The sequence below is a fragment of the Opisthocomus hoazin genome, chromosome 14 (assembly GCF_030867145.1).
Source record: "Opisthocomus hoazin isolate bOpiHoa1 chromosome 14, bOpiHoa1.hap1, whole genome shotgun sequence".
Taxonomy (NCBI): Eukaryota; Metazoa; Chordata; class Aves; order Opisthocomiformes; family Opisthocomidae; genus Opisthocomus; species Opisthocomus hoazin.
The window spans coordinates 2,932,114-2,954,871 of NC_134427.1; the positions used below are offsets into that span (position 1 = coordinate 2,932,114).

The following is a 22,758-nucleotide window of genomic DNA, read 5'->3' on the forward strand; positions in this document are numbered from 1 at the left end:
CGCAGCGTCAGGGCAGATTTTTTAGCAGGTGATTCTGAAATCATTTCTCTCCAGTCCTGAAAGCTGAATCTTTCTGGCAGTTTTGCAGTATCAGCCCTGATTTCCAAACCATTTGTTAAGGGTGCTTTAATACCAAATTAATGTCAGCTATCAGATATTATCACTAACGCACATTAATAAAACCGTTATGTCACCTAACGGAGCACGAAAAATATAGATTTCTAGCGAAGCTCCATGTAAAAGCTGTGATATTAATGCAGCACCTCAGAGCGACGAGCGAGGGCTGCGGGGGGTTCTCTGGGGAACCCCCCAACGGCCAAGCGCTGCGAGCTGCTCGCGTCCTCTTCGGCAAAGGACAGAAGCACCTGCTCTCGCAGTCCCTCTGCCCTTCCAGGCAGGGGGATGCTCGGGATGCTCCCCCCCAGCCCCGGCTCCTCCCGCAGACAGACCCCGCTGCCCCGGGGACCGGGCTGGGCTCGGCGGGGCCGGGCTCGGGCGCGGCCGCCAGGTGGCGCCCCAAACGCGCAGCCGCGCGGCCGGGGCAGGGCGCGCGGGCCGTGAGGGAGCGGCGGAAGGGCGGGAAGCGGCTGCGGGCTCCGGCGAGGGCGGCCCGAATCCAGCGCTGCAGCCGGTCAGCTCGGGGTAAAGTCCAGTCGCAGCACCGTGGAATTATGGCTAAGTAATCATACTTCATCATACTTAACGATAAGTAGGGCAAAGGCTGATCATTAAATAGCAGAGTCTGTTGAGCTCCGTGGCGAGGGTAGACCCGGGTGTCTGCAGAAGCTTTGTTGCTCTCCTGCAGACTCACCGAGGGCGGGTTTCTTGCCCTCCGTCTGTGAAACGCCGGGGTCTCCGGAGTTACGATGCGGAAAAGAGACTGCGCGAAAGCAGCGTCGGGCAGGACCCCGTTTAGAACAGAACTCGTCAAAAGTAATAATTTAGCTGCATTCTGGTTTTTAAAAACGTTCTTTACCGGCTGTGTAATACGTGAATGTTACATGACAAAAAACTTTAATGATAACCAAGAGTTCAGCAGTCATTGCCTTAGAGATTTTGCTTATATTTCCATTAATAGTACAAATTATAGCTGTCCTAAGTCATAACATTACATAGCACTTGCCCAGGGCATTCAGGACTTATTTAATCCAAAACCACATGCTTATGTTTTCTGTAATGGCTATCAAATGCAATGTCAAGATTTTCTTAAACTAATCTGCTTATAAAGGACTTATATCACAAGATACGGACTATTTCTTCATCAAAGAATATAGGAATAATAGTTGTGAAATGAGAACTGCAAGAAGTATGTGACTGCTCGGAGTGTTATGCTACCTGTGTTACCAGGTTTGAGCATAGTCATCACTGACCATGAAATACACAAGAATGTTTAACTGCCTCCCCCAGTGACCACGAGGGTACAGAGAACGATGGTCTAATTAGTAATCCCAGAGATACCAGGCAGTGCTTAAAAGCTAAAGAACTGCCAGCGTTATTGCTGTGAAGGAGGAGGGACTCAAAACCTTTCAGCCAGTCTGTTCAGCCTTAGGCCTTTGCTGTCAAGGATGATAGCAGTGATTATGGCCTGAAATTACCCGAAGATTTTATATAGGACTTTGACAACAACGCTGCATCATATAGTGAAAGGTCTGTTTCCTTTCGCTGTTTCAGATGCCTTACTTTGCTCCAGTGTCTACGCAAACTTCAGTCAGAAAGTATTTCTCATTTACATGACCTAGATAGAATAATAACGAGAAAGATGTTCCTTGATCTTTTTTTTTCTGTTGGTTTGCTATTTTCAGCCTGGAAGGAAAAACATGACCATGGGAATGCCTTGTCTCTTTTATGTCGGTATTAAGAAGCAATGCAAGGTAGATTGGGAGATATATCTAGGCAGGAGCCTTGCAATAAATGAACAGAAAAACATGTGGAATAGCTTTAGGGATTACACACTTTGCTTATTTTTTAAAAAAGTTCCTTGCTTAGTGACTTTTCAAGCTTGATTTTACTACGGTGACCTATAGCTGACAATAAGTGTAAGCCAGGTGATTTAACTATGGCACAGCTATGTTCAGAACCGTGTTCAGTAACAAGGATGATAGCTCAGTGCAATGGGTGGCTTATTCCATGATTAGTCATTTTGGAGTCGTTACCTCAGCTGGCATACTGGACAACCTATATTAAAAAGTGTTATGAACTGACTTGAACTGTGATTATGGAAATAGTCTGAACACATCTTGACTCCATTTGGCCTCAGCTCTTGCTTGTTACTGAGACCTGTGGTCTGTCGCAGGTTCCTTTACTGATCTAGGCAAGGCTTCCCATGTTTCTGTGACATTCTCTTATGACAAGCAGTGAGAAATAAATCTGTCTTGAAATAACAAAGCAAGAAGCAGAGGAAATACCCAGGTACATCATCCATGGACTGCCACGATGAACGTACTCGTGAGATAAGTTAAAGGAACATTTGTCTGGGTTTAGAATGATTCGTGACAAACTATGGCTATGCACACCGATCTGTGCAATGGGCAATGAAGCTGAATAAATCATCTGCTCAGGAAGGAGAGAAACACAGCGTTTTTAACAACTTTAAATATTTTATTCCAAGAAGTAGTACAAAAATTAGATGGTTGTCCAGAAGGTTGTAGAAACCCAGAATACAGAAAAACTGTGACTGGTATTAATAAACAAAACCACAGGAGATGATTTAATAGTCAACAGCTTTCTGACAAGTAACAGCTACTGCCTGAACTAGCACCATGGTGGTGAATAACAGTAGGAGTAAATGAAAATGCAAACCATCTTTGTGCTGAGGACCCTCAGTAACAGGACAGGAAAAAGTTGTTAAAACTTTGCGTCTGAAAATGGAAGTACTGGTTCCAAAATAATGGTTTGGGGCTTCGTTTGTCATCCAAGGACAATTAAAATGAATGGAAGTATGCCCACTGAAATTGATGGGCTTTGAATTCAGGCTCCATCCTCTTTCAAAAATGTGTCAAAATACACAAAAAAAAGTCTGCCCTGTCAAGCATGAGTAGGAAATGTGAGACAAAAGGACATTGACAGAAGGTCTGTCGAATTACAGGAATTAGGGGAACAGTCAAAGCAATCATGAATGAAGATTGTTTCATGTAATTGTGTCCAAATACTAAATTCATACACAACATAGCTTACCTGAAACTCTTCCATGCTTGCATTGAACTTAAAAGAATTTAAGAGGTCAGCATTTTGTGAAAGTAATTTTAAGAAAGCATAATCCCCCCAAAAAACAGATTGTACAGTTTCCAATACCTAACAGAAATATTTATTCTACGTATCTAAGTTCTAGTCCACTATTGCCTAAAAAGAGAAGTATTGTGTACTTGAAATCTTTGTCATTATTATGTCCATTGTAAACAGCTATTTAGACAGAACTAAAGCTGCTGAAAGTGGTCTCCCAAACTCAGAGAGGAGCTGGCATGCTGTTCAGCTGGAAACAGCCTGCTTGAAGGAGAATTGATGTGAATCCTTTTGTAAAGGAGATCTGTGCACTGAGCACTCAAAATACATCATAGAATACTAATCACACTACTTCCCAAAGCAAAAGAAAAATAAAAAAGGATAGAATGCATCACTGAACTGAGAATGAGATCACTTTGGAGACATTTCGAGGGGGAGAAAAAAAGGGTGCCTGTCTGCATCCTTATCTATATGGACTTAAAGAAGAACCCTGGAATAGTATAGCGTAAATGGTCCATTTGTTTTTATGTTCCCCCACATGAGAAGGAGAGGATAGATCTCAGCCTGGACAAGCTAACACAGCCCTAGTGGAGTGTGGCAGAGCGGGTAACAACATCACCCTCTTACCCCAACGTGCTGGCGGGACTTGGAGTGGCGCAGGGAGAAAAGGCACAGATGAAAGATTACTGAAGAAAAGGTGGAACTGCTTTGTTCGATCGTCTTTTCTGGTACCTGAGTTTCTCCCCCTAAGATAAAGTGGTGAGGCTGCATCTCTCAGACAATGGATCAAACAGAAAGCACGCACCTCTCCCACCACTTGATGCAGAACGCGTGCTGCATGAGGTGCCAAGAGTCACAAAAGGGTCCAAAAAGCGCCTTTTGGCACATCTTGTTAAAATGTTTCACCTTCGGCTTATGGAAGGATAGTAAACTTCAGTAGGAGGGATATTTAAAACATTTTTTTTTCCCCTCCCTAACAAAAGGGAAAGATTGACTGATGGTCCCAGTGCTTTGAATCAAAATAGTTGCTATACTTCTCTATATTGAAGTGCTGTAGTGAAAATTGACACTCAGATGCTGTCATTCTTTCACTATAAAATGAGAAGCTCATAGGAGGAAATATATTGGCTCTGAATGTGGCCAGAAAAGAGTTTCCTTCCAACAGTTTTTCTTGGGTAAGACTTTTTATACTGTGTTTGACATTGTGAATTACATGATTACACAGTATAAGACTCCAGCAACATTTTGTATTGTAAGGATGGAGATGCTCAGTGTTTTGCCAGATGCCAAGTGATATTCTGATATTTCTGTCTTCTCTTTAAGCTGAGTGACAGTCAGCATATTCATAATGAAGCCAAGACAATCTGCTATCAAGTTACAGTAGTGATATTTTCCCTGATGAAGATCCCAGAGCTTGTTGGAATAAAGCTCCTTAAAACTCAGTGTCTGGAATAGCTCCCGCTTGAATTGCTCTCTGTGTAAGATAATTTTATATTTGTGCCAGTCTAATAAGTAGATCACTGGGTAGAGGCTTTTGTAAGTAAGTCTATACGTACTGCACCATTTCCCGGCTCTGTGCTCCAGTGTGTTGCAGGCTGTGTGCAGTGGGGGAGGTGCCAGAGCTGATCAAGCAGTGTAATTTTATACATTACTGAATCAGTGCAGGAGAAACCTGGAGGGACAAAGCATCATCTTCTCTTTGGACTGCACTGTAAAATCCTACAGCTCTCTCAGCCCAGCCATGCTCTGATATATTTTTTCTCTCCTTTTTCTGATTTTGGTGTGAATGATAGAGTGATCTGATGATGGCTCTCGTTATGGAACCTATTAGCAAGTGGACGCCCAAGCAAGTAGTGGATTGGATGAAAGGTATGATCATTTATTACTGTGTGTTGTCTGTACTTTGGATCCTTGCATTTTACATATCTGCTCTTGTGTTCTTTGTTTTGGGAAGAGTTTATTCAGTTTTAATAATCTGTATGCTGCTTTGCACAGTAGTTTTTAAAGAGATGACAGAGGAGAGAGGCTGCTTAAGCTGTGCAGCATGTTGTTGGGATTTCTGCCGAGAACTGAGTAGGGATCAAATGCATTTGTTGGTAAATGCAGGCATAATGTGTTTGTGTCTCATGGCTCCATTATGCATTGCACAGCGTAACGTTACTATGTTTGGTTGCTTTAAATTTGCCCTGATTAGGTCTGTTTTGCTCATATCAGGTGATCTGATGCAGTGGCTGTGCAGCACTCGTGTGTAGTTTAGGGTACCACAAGGAGCATAAGGTGCCGGTGACTGGACTGGGGCATTCTGCTCCTGTAGGGAGACATCCTGATTTGCTTCCCGGCCACTCTCGCTCGTGCCGCTGCCTTGTCCAGTGCACCCGCGTCCCTCTCCGCCGCCAGCACCGCGGGCAGTGCAGCCGGAGCCGTGCGCGGGGCGCACGAGGGGGGATGCGCAGGGCTGAGCCGGCTTTGCTGGGGAAACTCTTCCCGGGAACTTGACAGGAATGATGATTTCCCTGCATGTTCGCGGTTTCACAACACAGCCATAAGCTGTGACATGTTTTGCCTCACAGTGCTCGGCTGTGCTGCAAACAGATTGGGCTGGATGGGAGGGTGAAGAATGGCTCGTGATGATAAGTGTTTTAAATTTCTCCTGAGTGAGGAAAAATGTATTCCCACAGTAGCATGCATTAGTGTTGTTATACGTTGCTTCTAATGAGCTGTCTGTCTTAGAGACAAATAATTTCTGCTACAAGGGATCTCCATTATGTAAGCAGAGGTGAAAATTTTGCTTGTATGTTACTGATGGAAACAATTTCTGTAATGTGATTACTGAACTTACTGGAGGGTTGAATTGGACACCCACTGTAACAGCCTTAAAGCTTTCAAAGCATTGTCATTAATGAAGGAATGGTTTGATTTCATTTTGCTGAGATACGTCTCCATACTTAACCGAAATGGGGCCGTTTAGGTGCTCAACACACACATTGCAATTATGAGCAAACTATTCTTTTGCAAGCACACAGTATGACGAAGCCAGTGGTCTCCGAGGGAGTGTATGTCATTTGCTTCTCAGGTGTCTGTGAACTCAGGTTAATTGGGAGGTCTTAAGGAGGTCGTTGGGATGGATCCCGAAACCATTAGACGTAGGATTGATTCCCATATTCCGATGTCATTACTTGACATCAATTCCTAACGTATGTGCAGAGGAGACCTTTCTGATCCACAGCTTTATTTTCAATATGTAATAGATTTAAAAAGTGGATAGATCATTATGCTGTTCTAAGTCGTGACTTGAATTATAGTGTAAATTAAATGTCAAAGCATGTATAATACTTGTTGCTAAATTTAAAAATACTTCCGGCTACTTTTTTATCCTTTTGATGTAAACTAATTACATCTTGGGTAGCATTAATCCATAGCATGTGTAGTGCATACCATGGGAAGCAAGATTGGCGTACCAATAAAAGGTTTAAATGTTTGGAGTTGCCTGACAGTGACATTTCTGTACTAAGACTGCATACTGCATCCGCAGGGACGTCTGGAGTAGACAGTATTGTCAGTTGTGTGCCTCTGGGCTTAAGCATAAATAAGTATAATGCAATGAACATTGCAGTATTCACAAGACAGGTATTTCCCTTGGATCCCCAAATAGTAAAGTTGCACATTTGTCCTTTCTCACCATGCTAATATTACAAGCCCCTTTTTTATCCCGATGTTTCCCTTTATAAATGTGTATTTCAACTGTAGCCAAAGAAAAGACCTAACAGACACAAATGGAAGCATACCAGAATTAGTTTAAAACTACTTGTAAATCCCTTACTTCACAAGAATTGCCAAATTGTGGCCACTGTTCACCTGTAATTGACATCTATTCTGTCTGTCTGCTCCATTAGCTATAGTCATTCTGCTAAATAGCTATTAATGCATTAGAGAGGTCAAAGGTCTGCACGGGTAGTAATGTTGAAGTGATAAGGTAGCTTTTACCTATGTCTTCTGTACTGAAGGGTACACTTCTTTGACATTAAAGCATTAAAAGATAAAGTAAAAACGTTTTAGAAAAATTAGCACGCTGCCAACGTGGAATAGTCTCTTTGCTCTAGAAAGCAACATGTTAAGAAACAATGTATCAAGTATTGCAAGTGTATGACACCTTTTTTTTGGCTTAAAAATATGTAGTCAATTAACTTTATTAGTAAAGGTTGTAAATGATAACATTTGTTAGGGAAATGACAGTAATATATCTTTTTAACTTCAATTTATCATAGTTAGTTAAGCTATTATAACTTACTTTTAAAAACTGTTAGCAAAGTACATGTTTTGAAATTAACAGTGAGTACCAGCAACATCAAATAATTGAAAAGAAAGTGGAAGAAAGCCACAAAAACAATGTTAATAGTTTGAGACCTGGCTACCCAGAGCACGTCCTGGTTACGGTGTGCTGTTATCAGAAGCAGCTGTAGCCTAGCCCCAACCAAGAGGAGACTCTCTGCTGTTCTTTTCCTCAAGAAAATGTTCCTTCCCAAAAAAAGTAAAAAATGATGGGCTCTAAGGAACATTATTATGACAAGTTGGCACCTTGTATTTATCCACAGTTCCTTTCTCAGGAACACATTCAACTGGAATTCAACTTTGGAGCTGCATCTGATGGTGCGGACAACCTGAAAAGGCCATGCAAGTCTTTAGAAATTGATTCTTGAGGCTTACAGAGGACCTAGAAGTTAAGACTCTCGATACCTTTGTGTTAAAGAAACTGTCTTTATACAAAAATATTTTGTAAATTTTATCAAATACACGGCAGACAGTACTGTGGATAAAAAGCAGGTTTTCAAAGGAGCAGAAATCAATAATTGTGAAAATATTTTTAACAACAGTTTCCAGTCACTATTCTTTTTTTTCCAAATTTTAGATTTCACTTCAGAAAATGAGCCAGTGTTTCTACTGGCACGTACACATTTCTTACGTAACTTAAATGTTTTCCTGGGGCTGTGTACAGTGGACCCTAAAGGTACTTTGAGAGAAAGAACTTTGCCTTGCTCAAATTCCATTTTAGCACTGTTGGGAAAACAAATATTACCCATAAAGCTTGGAAGTACATTAAGAATCAGAGTAGTTTTCGAACTTGGTCTGGTTTTCCTCTGGTTAGTTTTAACATATTAACGTGAGTAAATGACAAACTACACTTCAATATTTACATCTGTAATGCTTCTACCTGGAGGCTCTGAATGCTTTTTGGCCTGTGAAATTACTGCAAAACTCGGTGACACTTTGCAGTTGCAAACAAGTTATCAGCATGAGCACTCCTAAAGCAAAGGCCATCTACTTTAATATAAATGCATGGACTATGGAGGGTAATCCTGTACAGAATTTGAGGGGTTTGGGGGGCAGAGGGGAGGTATGATGTCTAATTTGCCCTTAGAATTAATAAAAGCATGATAGTTTGTGTTTTCATTATAAGTAGAATCTAAAAGTTATTCTCTGTATTTTACAAATAGCGGCATTTAAGATTTTGTACTTCCTAAATGAAGCAGTTTACAAGTAGGTAATTTAGAATGTGAACTCATTTACAGGGAAGTGACACCTGTGTCCAAATAAATACTAACTTTTCAAAGCAATCCGATGAAATGGAATGAAATACAATGCAATGAAATACAGCTGTGACTTTCAGAGAATGGAGTGTTATTAAACAGATGAAAATTAAAATAGGAAGCCAGTTATTTCTTAAGTACCTGTACGTAATAACTCCACATGGAGTCAGTTATTCAGCGTCTTGGGGACTGACAGTGAGGTTTGTCTGCCAAAACAGCCTGCGGTGGAGGTTTCTCTCGTAATGAACGCTTAGCTTTAGATACTCATTTCACAACTGTGACCCATTTTTTCCCCTTTAAATCTAGAATTTCTTCACTCTCAACAGGAGATGCAGAAATGAAAAAATAAAAATTAATTCAGTTGGTAAACTGATTAAATGTGCTGCACTGATCCTGTGCAGAATAATTATACGTTTAGCTGAAGGGTTTTCCTTAGCATGTAATTCCCTGATTTCAAGCTGGCTCATAAAAGGAAAGAAAGAGAGGGAGGGGGGTGGCTGAGAGCAGGGAAGCTGATGACGTGAGTGGACTTGTTAGTATTCATATCACGCAGCGCTCCGGCAAACCCCTTCTCAGTCTTCTTTTGCTTTTCATTAGATCACTACCTGTTCTGTAGCAATATGTCATAACCAGGGAGTCTCCTCTGTTTACAGAACGTAATATATAAAATCTTAGAGCGTGCTGGAGACACAGCTAAATATTATGATCTACTGCAAAAGCAGCCTTATAGGTACTGAGCTGGATGATACTTAGCTTTCTTGATCCCCTTTTGTGACCTTTGAATCCCATAATGCAAGAACTCGACTTCACAAGATACAATTTGAAACTTGAGTAGATAACCCAGGTCATACCTTATTTAGAAAAATGTAAGTTTTATAACATCTTTTCAGTAGTTTCTGAAGACAAATAGGTTGGGAAGGGAACAGAGCGCCACAAATAGAGACACCCTCAGAATTACTGTTGAATTTTCAAGCAGTTCTGAAGCAAAGGTTTCATCGTTTTCCTTCTACTCTCACCAATTTCCACACTGAAACAAGCGATTTACTGTTGTGGCTCCCCCTTGGATTACTGTGCTCCACTAGTGCCACATTTCCAGTTGTCACTAGGAAGTCACTGAATCAGAATTGTCTGCAGTTCCTGTCTGATTCCTCTTACAAGTTTCAGACTGTAATACTTTTTAGTAATAAATTTTGGCAACAACTACTATGCTGAATGTTGTAAACTATTTGCTTTAAAAGGGTCAGCAGAGCACACCTCAGGCTTGACTACTTTGAAATAGAAGTGGTTAAGACCAGATCTCAAGGAACAGAGTCACAGTATTAGGTATAGTGAAGTGCTGGAATAATCTGTCTGGGCAGGTTTGGCCACTTGCTTTTTAGGAGCTTTTGAACACAACTAAGAATAGCTGAGACAAACACCCCTCTGGAACAGCTTGTGTACCCAGCCTGTCCACGGCAGAATGGCCTAACGTCTTCTCAAGGCTTCTGCCCGTTCACACAAGGTCTTGGGATGGTTTCTTGCATATTTATGACCCCCATCTTTGAAACATGTGAACCGGTCCCAAAGAGATTATAGCTCTAGCTTCCTGCTGGATATTTCATGGTTTATATGTCCCGGAATACCTGTGTGAGAAGACTGTTCTAGCTGCAGACATAGGTGGATGCCTGGGATGAATCTGCATTTCAGATATTCTGAGAACTAATGCCAATGGGAAGACTGGATTAGGGGGGCAGCTACAACTTGGTTAGGAGAGAATATGAAAAAATCATACACAAACTGTAATCTAAAAGTTCAGGATCTCTTGGAAAGGAAGTTAGCACAGGTGGGTTGCTTTCTCATGGTGACTAAATATGATATGAGGATATACTGGATTTTTTTTAATTCTCTTTCCATTAATTTTTTGCTTTCTCTGTAATTTTTTAATTTGTCTTCCGTTGTCTTGATTTTCTTTATATTCTTTTTAACTCTCATTTGCTTCTAAAATATTAGCATATCACTAAGAATTAGTATTTATAAAAGTTACTGGCCATCAGACCTGGCAAGCATGTGATATTTTTGTTATCACCTACTGTACACATGGAAAATGAAAGGAGATGCAGTCAATATTGACTCTAAATTGTAAGTAATAAAGTTATGTGTATAGCATCCAGACATAGCCGGAAAAATATTTAAATCTAGGGAAAGCCTAGCAACACTAAGTCAGAGACAAAGTATTCAAAATCAAATCAATACTCTGTTCCAAATGTCTAAAGTTCAAAAATCTTAACATTGTATTTTATAAGAAGCTAACAGCATAGCCTCCTGAGAGCAGAAGACACGGTATCCATCAAAGTTTCAGCATCAGAAGCAAATATGTGTCCATTCCACTTTTACTAGCACTTTACAAAAGCCCCATTCCTTTCAGCCTAAGAGGTTAAGATATCATACAGAGCTCAGAAGACTGGCAGGGTAACTAAGACCCAGTACTCTCAGGGCTTTAACTATCATCACTTTTAATTCAGCCTCTGTACCCCTGGCAGCCTGGGCAGACAACAAAACACTTTGCTGAATCCATTACTCCATTTTCTGCCTTCCCAGTAGTGACACAGCCATATTTAGTGTCATGGCAAGCTGACCTAAAGACCTCCATATCTCAAGTCAACTGTAATATTCTATGGAAATTATTTAGCCGAGGTATTTCTGCATCCCTATCACTATTGCCCATTTTTACTAGCAACTTTTGGAGGACCAGATTGAAACTGGCCTATATATCTTCCAAGAACTGATTGAATTAGCACTATCTCCATAAAAGATTTCAGCAACATTTAGCAATTTAATGGTCTATATTTATTATCTGGAGATTTAGGGATATATTCTAAAATCTCCGTGTCTATAAAGCAGATACATTCAGGCCTTTTAAATAAATGTAATCCTGCTTGCAGAGGAAAGTCTGAGCTGAATGAATGTATCTCAAGTCACATTTATCAAGCGTAACTAATCTTCCAGGTCATTATGTAAAGAAATTTATTTTATTGTCTTGAATCTTAGTGCAGGCAGCCAGACACAATTGTCATGCATTGCTGTGTCTTGTAACCTTGCCATACGTTCTTAAGACACATTATGCAAAATCTCCACCTTTCTTCAAATTCTGACCATTATGGGGAGAACACGGTAGCAATGCAAATTCAGAAGAGATCAACCTTCTCCGGAGACAATGTATTATATTAGGAAGCGAAATTCAGAATAAATTTGATCTTGTGGATGACTCAGATCACATTAAATGACACACTGTATGTCAAGGAACTGCAAAGATACTGGATCCTGCTGAGCAATAATGTACTGTCACGGTTTCTTCCCAGACATAATCCTGACAACACTTTCTTGCCCTCCTAATTCCTGATTCTGATTTTTTCCTTGATTTGGCAGGAATGACACCAACACATGCACCATAACATTGAGAACTCCGTGTGTAACACCTCAGAGTTACTTTTACAAGTTTACAAAATGTATATTTCTTAGAAAAATTGCAGAAACGTCTCAGTGTTACAGTAATTCTGGCTACCACAGTTGGAAACAGTTTTAAAAACATTCCACTTTGCAAAAAATACATTGTGAACAGCATTTTAGTGTATGCCTGAAAAACACTGTCCCGATGGTGCAGTGTAGGCAAAGTTCCGTTGCGGTCCCTACGTCTCCAAACCAGTGGGAAGGCAGCTGCGTGCTTTCTGAGTCTGGCCTGAAGGTAGTCTCCGAAATGTACACTGTGGGTCAGGTGGATGCTTCATCTGCTTGAGTAAAGAGATATTCCTACCTAGTGAAATTTCTATACCTCTGTTTCTGACAGGCTTAATGTCTTGCATTTCTATTTGTAATGAAGGGAAAAATGCATGAGGCAAAATAAATATTACAATTCTTGCATCTGCCAGGGAACTAAAAAGTATGTTATAGTTTGTCCTGAGGTGTTTTGCACGATTGTTTTAACACCTACAAAGGTTTAAAAGAAAAACAGAAAGTGAAGAACTTACCATTTTAATGCCATTCTTTCTGAGAGCAGCTGTCCTGCCATGCTGACGGAAATGGGGGTTGTAGTTCTGCTGGTGAAATCAGTGACGCTATTGATATTAAATGAAGCATTGTACTTCACAAACTACAATAGGGTGGTATATTGCTGAGCAATAATATACGTTCATCCTCTCCCCCCAGCACAATTTTGCAGAAATCTGCTAAATGCTATTTTTGTAGTTTAGTTTTTTTACTAAACACAAAACTTTCCCCTGTCCCCTGATGCCATTGTAGTGATGAGAGGCATTGGAAAGATGGAGCTTAGTGAGTTATCATTATAGGATTCAGAGAGAGGAAAAAATTGTAAGGTTGCATTTGTGAAGAGCTCTAGTGATGAATCAAAATGAAATTATTTCTGATTAACTAATACTCAAGCGGCTCCCGACAAGTATCCTTGTTGACCTTCTGTAGTGATGCACTCAGAAGTCTTCAAGGCCTATGCAATGTTTGGTTTTTCCTACTCAAACTCTCTACCAGCTATTTTCCAGTAAAATTGATTTATAAAAAGATTGTGGTGTATTTTAGTTCTAACGTAGGTGATATGTTTACAATAAAAATGTAACAGATAATGATTTTACAAAATACACTCAGCTCTATTTCCTATAAATGTGTCCACCTTTTTAATTCTAAACATCATACAAAGCCTAGAAAAACTCTACGGATATCAGGAGTTCTTAAGGCAGCAATTGTGTCTTCTATAACTGTATTGAAACTACTTCAACTATAGAAAGGATTAATTTGACACATCTGCTCTTTAGTTTACATGGAAAACTACCTCTGTTTGAGTTAAGACAGACAGTAGTGTCATCAGCCTGGCAACTCAGACATAGCAATTATCACCTGAATGAAGAGCATGTTATAACTTGCTCTCTCCACCAGCTTCCCCTGTTCTCTTTTCGACTCTCTCATCTTGTTTATTCACATTATTCTCTAGCATTATGTTTCCTGCCTTTTTCATAATCAGATGGAGAGTAAGCATCAGATTGTGAAGTAATTTGTTCATTTAGCATTAAAAAATTCTAGCTCTGGCCTTATATATCTTGGAGAGTTGCAGTGATTTGGAAGTGAACTGCATTCGAAATCCAGGAGAAGGTAACAAAGGGAGAGCAATGGGAGAAAACAGTGGAAGAAACCACTTTCAGGAAGTTGAAACCCACCTGCCTGAAGAACCCCAGCACAACTTCTGGTAGCTTTAAGGTGCCGTTGGAAGAGGGCATATATTGATATTTCATTGATCCTACGTTAAAATCTACTATGAATATCAAGGATGCTTCTAGCTTCTCATTCAGACTATGAAATGTTGCTTCCTTGGAAGACATGGAGGAGGTGATTGGAGAATGGTATCTATTTATGGAATTCTTTGCAATGGATAGGAACGTTTCTTAGACTAGATAGGAATCTGCTGCAGTGAGCACATTCCTAAAACCAGGCAAGACGTATGTAGGCATCTGTTATTGATCACTCAGCATGAACAATGAGCTCATAATGAAAATGTCCTAAATTGCGGAACACTAAGGAGAGATTTTAATTGCCCATTGTCAAGAGATTTTAATTGTTCTTTGCCAAGCAACACTGATAATTTGCCTTAGTTATACAGAAAACAACTTTATGGTTTACAGAGAAAAAAGACATTCAAAGCAGAAAAAAACCCCACTTTGAACCTTGCATTTGAATCATGCAGTTGGAAGGAACAGGTAGAGTAATGTAAGAGAAGTTCAGAACTAATAGAGAAGTTCAGAATATTCACTACTTGAATGTCATACAAAAATATGAATCCACTTAGTATAGTAGTTTAGAGATGCTGTATTTCTAGAAAAAAAAATTTGGAGAATAAAGAGAACTAGTGAATAATCCATCAAAAATACAACAAATAATTAACCCAAATAATAAAACAGAGAAATTATAACTGTAAATAGGGAGACAGGAAAATGTCGCATAGGACATAAAGAGGCAGATAAATTTAAAGGAGAAGTTTAAAGAATTGTAATTTTGTAAGGAAAATGGAGGAGAACATTTCTCGAGGCTTTCAAAAGTGGACTTAAAAACACTAGGAAACATGGTAGGGAAACCGTCATGCACTGAAAGAAAGATACATTGGGGGATCTTATTACCTATTTCTTGTTGCTCTGATAATTCTCAGAATAAATTGTTAATAGTTTCTGTGGTAGTAGCAGAAATCATTATTTGCATATCAGCAGTGAAGAAATACTTTAACCAGAAACCAAATTGCTTAAGTGATCATTCAATGAAAGTGTTTTAATCTTTCGAAAAGCCATCAATATCACTTAGAATGTGAAAAAAAAGATTTCCTAACCCCTGCTTATTGCGGGCTGCTCTTTGCATGTCCTCCCCACTGTTAAGTTCCATAAATTTTATGTATCTAAAGGTACTTCTGTAGTTATTCATTAATAAGACCTCCTTTTTTGAGGTCCTCTAGTGTCAAAATACCATGTTTCATTCTTAAAATATTTCCATTTTATTTTTGTTTATGAATAATTTTTGCATAAAAGGATGTTGATATATGAGAAATCCTGGAATTTGGAATGAATTCATTCCACATAACCCTTTGCATTTTTTCAAAGGCATTGTTTTTCAAAGGTATTTAAGTATCCTATGAATGTCTTTGATGGGTCTCCAGCTTCCAAGTCATACGTTCAGGCAGAAATTCCATGTGAACCAGAGTTGTCTGGTTCTTCTGCGTAATGTCAGACTGGTCTGCTGACTGCAGGGAGTACAAAATGATTCACCCCAGTGCTTTTATTTTTTTTTTCTTTTTCTTTTGCCATCTAATGTCATACTTGATTTGAATTGCTGGAATTCTCATAAAATTTATTACTTCAAATCTCATTAATATCCCATCTTTTGAGGGGAAATGATAGACAATATTTTAAATTTTGCCTGCAAATTGGTAAGCTGTCCCATAAGAGGACAATGTCACCAGCAAAATGAAAACTTATAGCATACTGTTAAGCTATGTTAATGCTGTCCTGGAACAGTCTATGTTTGTTCTCATAATGAAGCAAACAACAATGGTGAAAGAGCAGAAGCAAAGAAATTGCATCTGTCATTAACCCTAGTAGGCATGCCTTGGGTTAACATCATCTGTGCAAGCCACGCCTTGGACTACTGTCTTCATGTTGTTAAAAAAGTTTCATGAAGATGATTAAGAGACAGCCACAATTATATACAGAATTAATAAATTATGTAGAATACTAACATATTTATTATAATTTTGTAGCAGTTCAAGATATACCAGAATGAATTACGATGGGTCTATCAGACCATCACTAATTCTTATGGAACCAATGGCTTTCTCTACTCCACAGCTACCATCCCCAGAACATGGTAGTGAAGCTCCACGACTAAGCATTTCCTAAATGATAACAGAATTTGCATTTTTTTGTTTTGGTGCAGAGAAAGAACACAGATCTCTCAGAAAAAAGGAACCAATTAGTGGATGTGTTAAAATATTGGCCAACTTTTCACTCTAAAAAAGTAAATTTTGAAATAGGAACTGTGATTCTTTGGAGAGTTAAAAATAAACAAGGTTTCTAAATTACATCCAACGAGTAAAGAGGAGTTTGAAGGCAAGCTTATTTCATGTTATTTTGTTCTGAAGGTCATCTTACCACTTTCTGTAGGCAAGATTATTCAACAAACTTGATTTACATGTTGAGATGACCACTTGTACTCTGAGATAAATTCATGTGATGCCTCAAAATTATTGGAAGTTGTGTATTTGAAGAAAGCAGGTGGTCTTTCTTAAGGCCCATCCCACAATCTCTTTATCTGTAATAATTTTAGGAAAGGTGCATTAGCTGAGATTTTTAATGAAAAATTGGAAATTCAATAGTATTTATAGACTATGGGTGGCCTGTTGTCTGTGTTGCCTTTAATCCGAATGACTGTCAATACCACTTGTACAGTAAAGCAGAACAAGAAGAGTATGTTTTGTTATTAAGTTTTCTGCAATAGATATCCTACAGCTAACTGAAGTTGAGTTCCTATTAGTGAATCTTGCATACAGGTAAACGTGGTCAACAAGTCAGTCTAGTAAATGAGAGACAACCATGTAAAAATAAATCCATTATTACAGTGTAGCATTCTTCATACAGAAGTGTCAGTATATCTTGCTGACTGCCTGTTCTGGGCAAGGTAATAAAACTCATCAAGCAGTATAATTAGGAAATATCCTCAGGGGACACTTTAGATCCCCGTACAGTCAGGCACTGATATATTCTCTTTTTTTGATTCAAAATTTATAGTGACCTACCAAGAGTTCTCTTGATAGAACCCACTAGCAGCTAGCAAAGAAGCAACATTTATTAAAGTCATGCTCATTTCCAGTGTTCGTTATCTTCCATTTTGTCTCTGTGCTATTTCTGTTTCCAGCTCTTGTGTTTTAACTCATTGGTTTGACTCTAAAAATCAATAAATGCTTACAGACAAGGAGGATACTAACAGGAATTGAAAAAAAACTACCTAGAAATCCATTGAAAGAAGACACAGTAGTCTAGTGCAGTTATGGACAAATGCAGGTATGACTTCTGATTAAAAATGCATAGGCAATTACACAACTGCAATTGAAAAATACTGCTTATATACAGATGCATTGGCACTGGTTTGCAGATACATCAGGTTGGAAATGCATACGCTAATGTAAAGGTAAATATGATGTTTATGATTCAGAAAATGATCATTTTCCTCAATCTAAACCAAGTCATCATGGTGGCATTTCCATTTTTACTCTGATGTAAGTACATGCTAATGTGATCTGAGATTCTAACAGACTGAGGTGATAGAAAGCAGACAAAATGCTTTAAAAATCAGTGTTAAAACTTGTACCCTCATCGACTCCTACTGAAAGCTAGAAGATAGATCTCACTGTCTGTTCTCACTGTTTGTATTGCGTGGTTCACTTCTGTTTTAAGCAACTATCACATTTCAGTCCACAGCTGGCATTTCAGTTAAGGATAACTTTGTCTTTGTGCAGCTTTTAAAACAGAGTTTAAAACTTCTGTGATGAGAGGGACTATGTAAGTGCAGGAACATTATCACCGTCTTGCTGCTTGTTAGGTTCTTTTCAGATCAGGGAACACGGGACAAAGCAGTATTTACTATCAAAGATTAATGGCAACCTTATATCCATTGTGGACCGTTAGCCTTTTCTTAGGCTCTGGTGTCTCTCCTATAGCAGGATTTCAACACAAAACTCTGCTGTTGCATGGTTTGACGCATTTCTGGACTGCTAACGAGAATGCCCACAGTGACAGGCAGAGTTGGTAGGGACTGAAAGAGATATGAGGACTTCAAACCAAGTATGATGCAGACAAAGGGTCTGAGCTTTACAGGTAATGAGTATTTCAAGAGCAACAACTCTTAATAGTGACAGGGAGACATGGTAAAATGCAGAGAAAGAGCTGTTATTACCATTAGCATCTGTAGCACATGGAAATTTCATTTTGGGTGCTTGCACTTTAGAATCACAATGATTGTTCCAAAAGTGCAGTGAAACTGCTCCAGGAAAGAAGACCTAGCTAGCAATGGCTTCATTGGGGAAATCATATCTTCAGCATGGAAGCGTTTTTTTCTGCCCATTGATCAAGGGAAAAAATTTAAGCAAATTATTCATCATATTTGCTGTGTTTGGATTTGAAGTGATGAGAGTTAAAATAACGATCTTGACTGTTATTGTTAAGTAACATGGAATGGTTTGTCTGAAGGAATAAATATGATAGGGCCTGTGAAGGTTCAGACATCTGGTACAAGCATATGGGTTGGGAATCATTAGCTAATTGTTACAAAAATACAGCAAAAATGTCTTTTTAATGATAGAATTGAGGCCTTCAGGAGGACTGCTCCATGTGCTTTCTTCTTGAATGAAAGCTCCTTACTGTCCCTGTTATGCGTCGCAGCTCTCCGAAAGCATATGCAATGCTTGTCAAGTTACTGAGTTCACTTATTTTGAAACATGTTCGAAGTAGAAAATAACTTACATATCTATTGTCAAAACTAGTTTTCAGAAAATGTTTTATGTTGCAGTGATTTTGGTGTGGTAAACTGTCTTCTCTTCTTAACATATGTGTGGCGTTGATTCATACCGCACTGCAATGTCAAGACAGTACAGGTTTGCTTGGTACGAATGTCCTGGTGTAAGATTTGGTGCAAATGCTCAGCTGTATACTTAGAAGACGTAAGTGGGTACGTGACATAATGTAAGCTAGGGAAAGACCAGCAGCTGTATTTTCTGTGGTCCAGCAAGAAGTCTGGTGCACTGTTGAAAAGACAAAAGCGATGATAATTCTGGCACTGTCCCTGAGCTTCCCCGCTAACGTGAGAGAGCCACTCCTGTGGCCATCCTTTCCATGCCTTGGGCTCTTAGAGAAGAATCTGTTTTGCTGAAGGCACTACATTTATTATGAGCACTTGCAGCATGAACAGAATGAGTCTTCATTAATACGTATATCTGATGATTTTTCACCTAATGATACTGTGTTGAGTTATCCCCAAGCCATGATGGAGAATGTTTTTCTTGTCTAAGGCCAAACAACCCTTACAGATATCTTTAATAGGTCACATACTACTTCATGCCCAATATTAACCAGGAATTATATACGGAAACAAAATCACATAGTTTGGTCATCATAAGCCAAATACTTTGTGAACCAGAGCCTGTGGGAAAATATATTATTAATTCTCTGTTCCTCTTTTTGTGTATTTTGATTTCATCTTTGATTCTGTTAAGCTAAAACATCTTCACAATTTATTCAACAAATATGACTTGCTGCAATCTTCTTTATCCAGGTAATTTAAGAAGAAAAGCCCTGGGCTGCATAGCATTATTAACATTGAGAATGCCTGCTGTTTCTCAGGTAGCTGTCAGTTCAGCAGAAGGAAATAGCTAATTATTTTAAGCAGGTCAGTCAGGAAGAAATCTGAAATTCTGCATAGCGGGTAGAAATCAGTGTCCATTGACTTTATCTGAAATTTGCCACCGCAGAAATTGAACGTGGTTGAAAAGTATTCTATTGGTAAAAATACATCCTGCCAATATTTAACAATGTAATCTTATCAGGCTTGAAATTAAAGTAATGTATGCAAATTAGCTCCTTGATTTGCATTAGGGTGAGGAAAACAAGAAGGCGCAAATGAGAGAAAATAAACTAAAAGTCTGTGGGAAGATATCCTCTTTCTTGATATAACAAAGTTTTTCTACTAGAAAAGTGGATAAGAATCATAGAAAACTTCTCAGACACTGGGCAAGAAATCCTAAGTAATTATACTGTGATATGTTCTGTATTTTTATAAAATATTTATTAATTTTAAAAGGCTTAAATTACACTTGGGGGTGTCAAATCCCTTGGAATTCAAAGTCATTTAAATACTACAGTCTATTTACTTACGTTAAAGAAAACATGCTAGATTAAAAACTCCAAAAATTCTATTAAAACATTAATTTCCTCTATCATGTGGTGCCAAACCAGTTTTTAATAAAGTGAAATATTTTACTATTCAGTCTACTTTTTCCAGTGTTAAATGCTTAGCTTTGATATTTCGTTTATTTTGAAGGATGCAACAGCTTAGACGATTTTACTTTGCAGCAGTTAGAATGGACTTTTTAGTAATGACAGTATGTATTTAGGAAAAAAACACCGGGATACGATGCCTCATTCTGCTATCACCCTTACCGGTGTAAATCACTGGTACATTTTCACTATGAGTCACTGTGTCCAACTGTTAATGGATTTATGCTGCATTGCTCACAAAAACTGCTTACAAACCCAATCTGGTTTACAAACAGTAGGAATTCTCCGTTATTAAAAGTAAAGGAAAGTCCACTTTAATTTTTTGTATCAGATAATTAGAACTACTCTATTCACCCGCAGGTGACATCAACAGCACGTGCACTGAACGGTCCACTTAAATCAATGGGACTACTTCTAGAGTATGGTACTATTTAGTATACTATTGTGTCTACAAACAGACTCAACAAATCAGCAGTGTTTGGCGGAACTGAGGTGCCCCAATGGCAAAGGCACTTTTTGTCTTTTTGAAAAAGTCAAGGTAAAATTTGTAGACTTGCTGAGCCAAAAACTGTGTTGGCTCTGTGAACCCAAAAAGCTCTTGTGGTGATCATTTGTCTGTTCCTGTGTACCTCCAGACACCTATAGGCTTAGCTTGGCTGTAATCCCATAACTGATTGGAGCAGCAATTCTTGACTCCAGCAAACTCTCATTTAATAGTGGTTTTACAGTTTTGCTATTTTTTATTTTCAGCTGCATTAGGTCACATTTTCACTGCTTCAAGAGAAGAGTCAGATCCTCAGAGCTAAACTTGCATGTTAAACTATGCATTAGACATATGTTTTTGTTATTTAAATATATACTACCTGAATATTCCTCTTAGAAAGAATAACCTTGTTTTTTCTTTGGAGTGTATAAATTGAGTTTTCCAAAAGTTACTACATTCTAAATATGTCTCACATTGCTCCAGTCTCAAAAGAGATGCAGATACAGCAAAAAAAGAAAAGCTAATTCAGTTAATAAAAATTATGAACTGTGCTGCATTGATTGTGGCTAGACTGATTAGACATTTAGTTTAAGATTTTCCTTAGTACACAGTTCCCTGTATTCAAGTTGGCTTGAAAAAGGAGGGAGAATAGAAAGTACAGCAGGGAAGCTGATGACGCGAATGGGCTTCTTAACATTCACATCACACAGGGCTCCGGCAAACCCCTTTCAATCTTTCTGCTTTTCATTAAATCACTACCTGCTTTGTAGCAAGCTTTTCTCGAACAGCCATTCTCTTACATTTACATAACATAAAGGCTAGCAATGTGCTAAGTAACACTGTGGAATTGATATGCATACAGGCTTCTTTGATGTTATCCTTAAAAAAATTCTTACATCAGCATGAAATTCAGAAAGGAGGAGGAGCAGGCTGAGGAAGACATCAAATAAGACAGACGGACAACTCTGGAACGTTGTGTTTGAACAGCCAGTTCTCGTGGAAAGATGTAGCTGGGTCTTTGCAATATACTTTGTCACCCTGTAGAAAGTGTTGGCCTAGAATGTTGATCATTTTCAAAAGCAGAAGATGCAAAGATCAAACAAAGATCAAAACAAAACAAAACATCTTTCTTCAACCAGCATGTACACGAAGCCAATAAATGTAGGCACCGCTAAGGAGAATGACAGCAAAATGAAAAATCTTCTGCCATAGAACTCCTTGGACCATACAAAAGCTCTAACTGTCATCATTTTTGTCAAAACTCTTTAGTCCTTCTTTTTAATATTTATTTTTCGCAAGGAAATGTGAATTTTTAGGCAGAAAATTATTCTAACAGGACAACACAACTCCTCAGCCAAACTTCCAGTATTCCTTTTTACATTGAGAATCTAACACATTATCACAAATTCCAACCTTGAATTCTGCAACCTAAACAGGTATTTAATTACAGACTTTCACACGTTTTCCTTGGGGCACCACCCTTGAGATGACAGCAGTAGTTGAAGCCCCCAGGCCACATGGACGTGGGAGGGGAAATACAGGCAAGATCTGCACGCCTTTTTTGGAGTGACACAGTTACGCTAGTGGTAAAACAGAGCCAGGAAACGTCGTTCTCAGGGCAAGGATGTCAGGTTCTTTTTCATATTTCCAACAACCAGCATTTTTTGTCACTATTGAGAAGGTGAAAATAATGGTTTCTTTGTGCATTAATTATAGGTGTGGAACTTCCAGAACTACAGCCATGGCTAATGTCCAAAACCACAGTGATTTCAGGTGTGCGTTGCTTAAAACTTACCCCTTTTTTCCTTTTCTTATTTCCTATCTTAAAACATGGAAGTGGAGAACTGTTTCTTCATAATGATGCCTACACTCCAAAATATTTATTTCAGAAATTTAATAGAGT

At 38.8% G+C, this 22,758-nt stretch overlaps 1 protein-coding gene across 1 annotated transcript in view; it reads left to right on the forward strand.

Annotated features, from left to right (window-relative positions):
* Window positions 1–5,021: 5,021 nt before the first annotated feature.
* Window positions 5,022–22,758, forward strand: part of LOC142363111 (connector enhancer of kinase suppressor of ras 2-like) — a 212,282-nt gene continuing 194,545 nt past the window's right edge. The window contains exon 1 of the mRNA XM_075435506.1: window positions 5,022–5,088. Coding sequence (XP_075291621.1) covers window positions 5,022–5,088 — 67 coding nt within the window. The remainder of the gene's footprint in view (window positions 5,089–22,758) is intronic.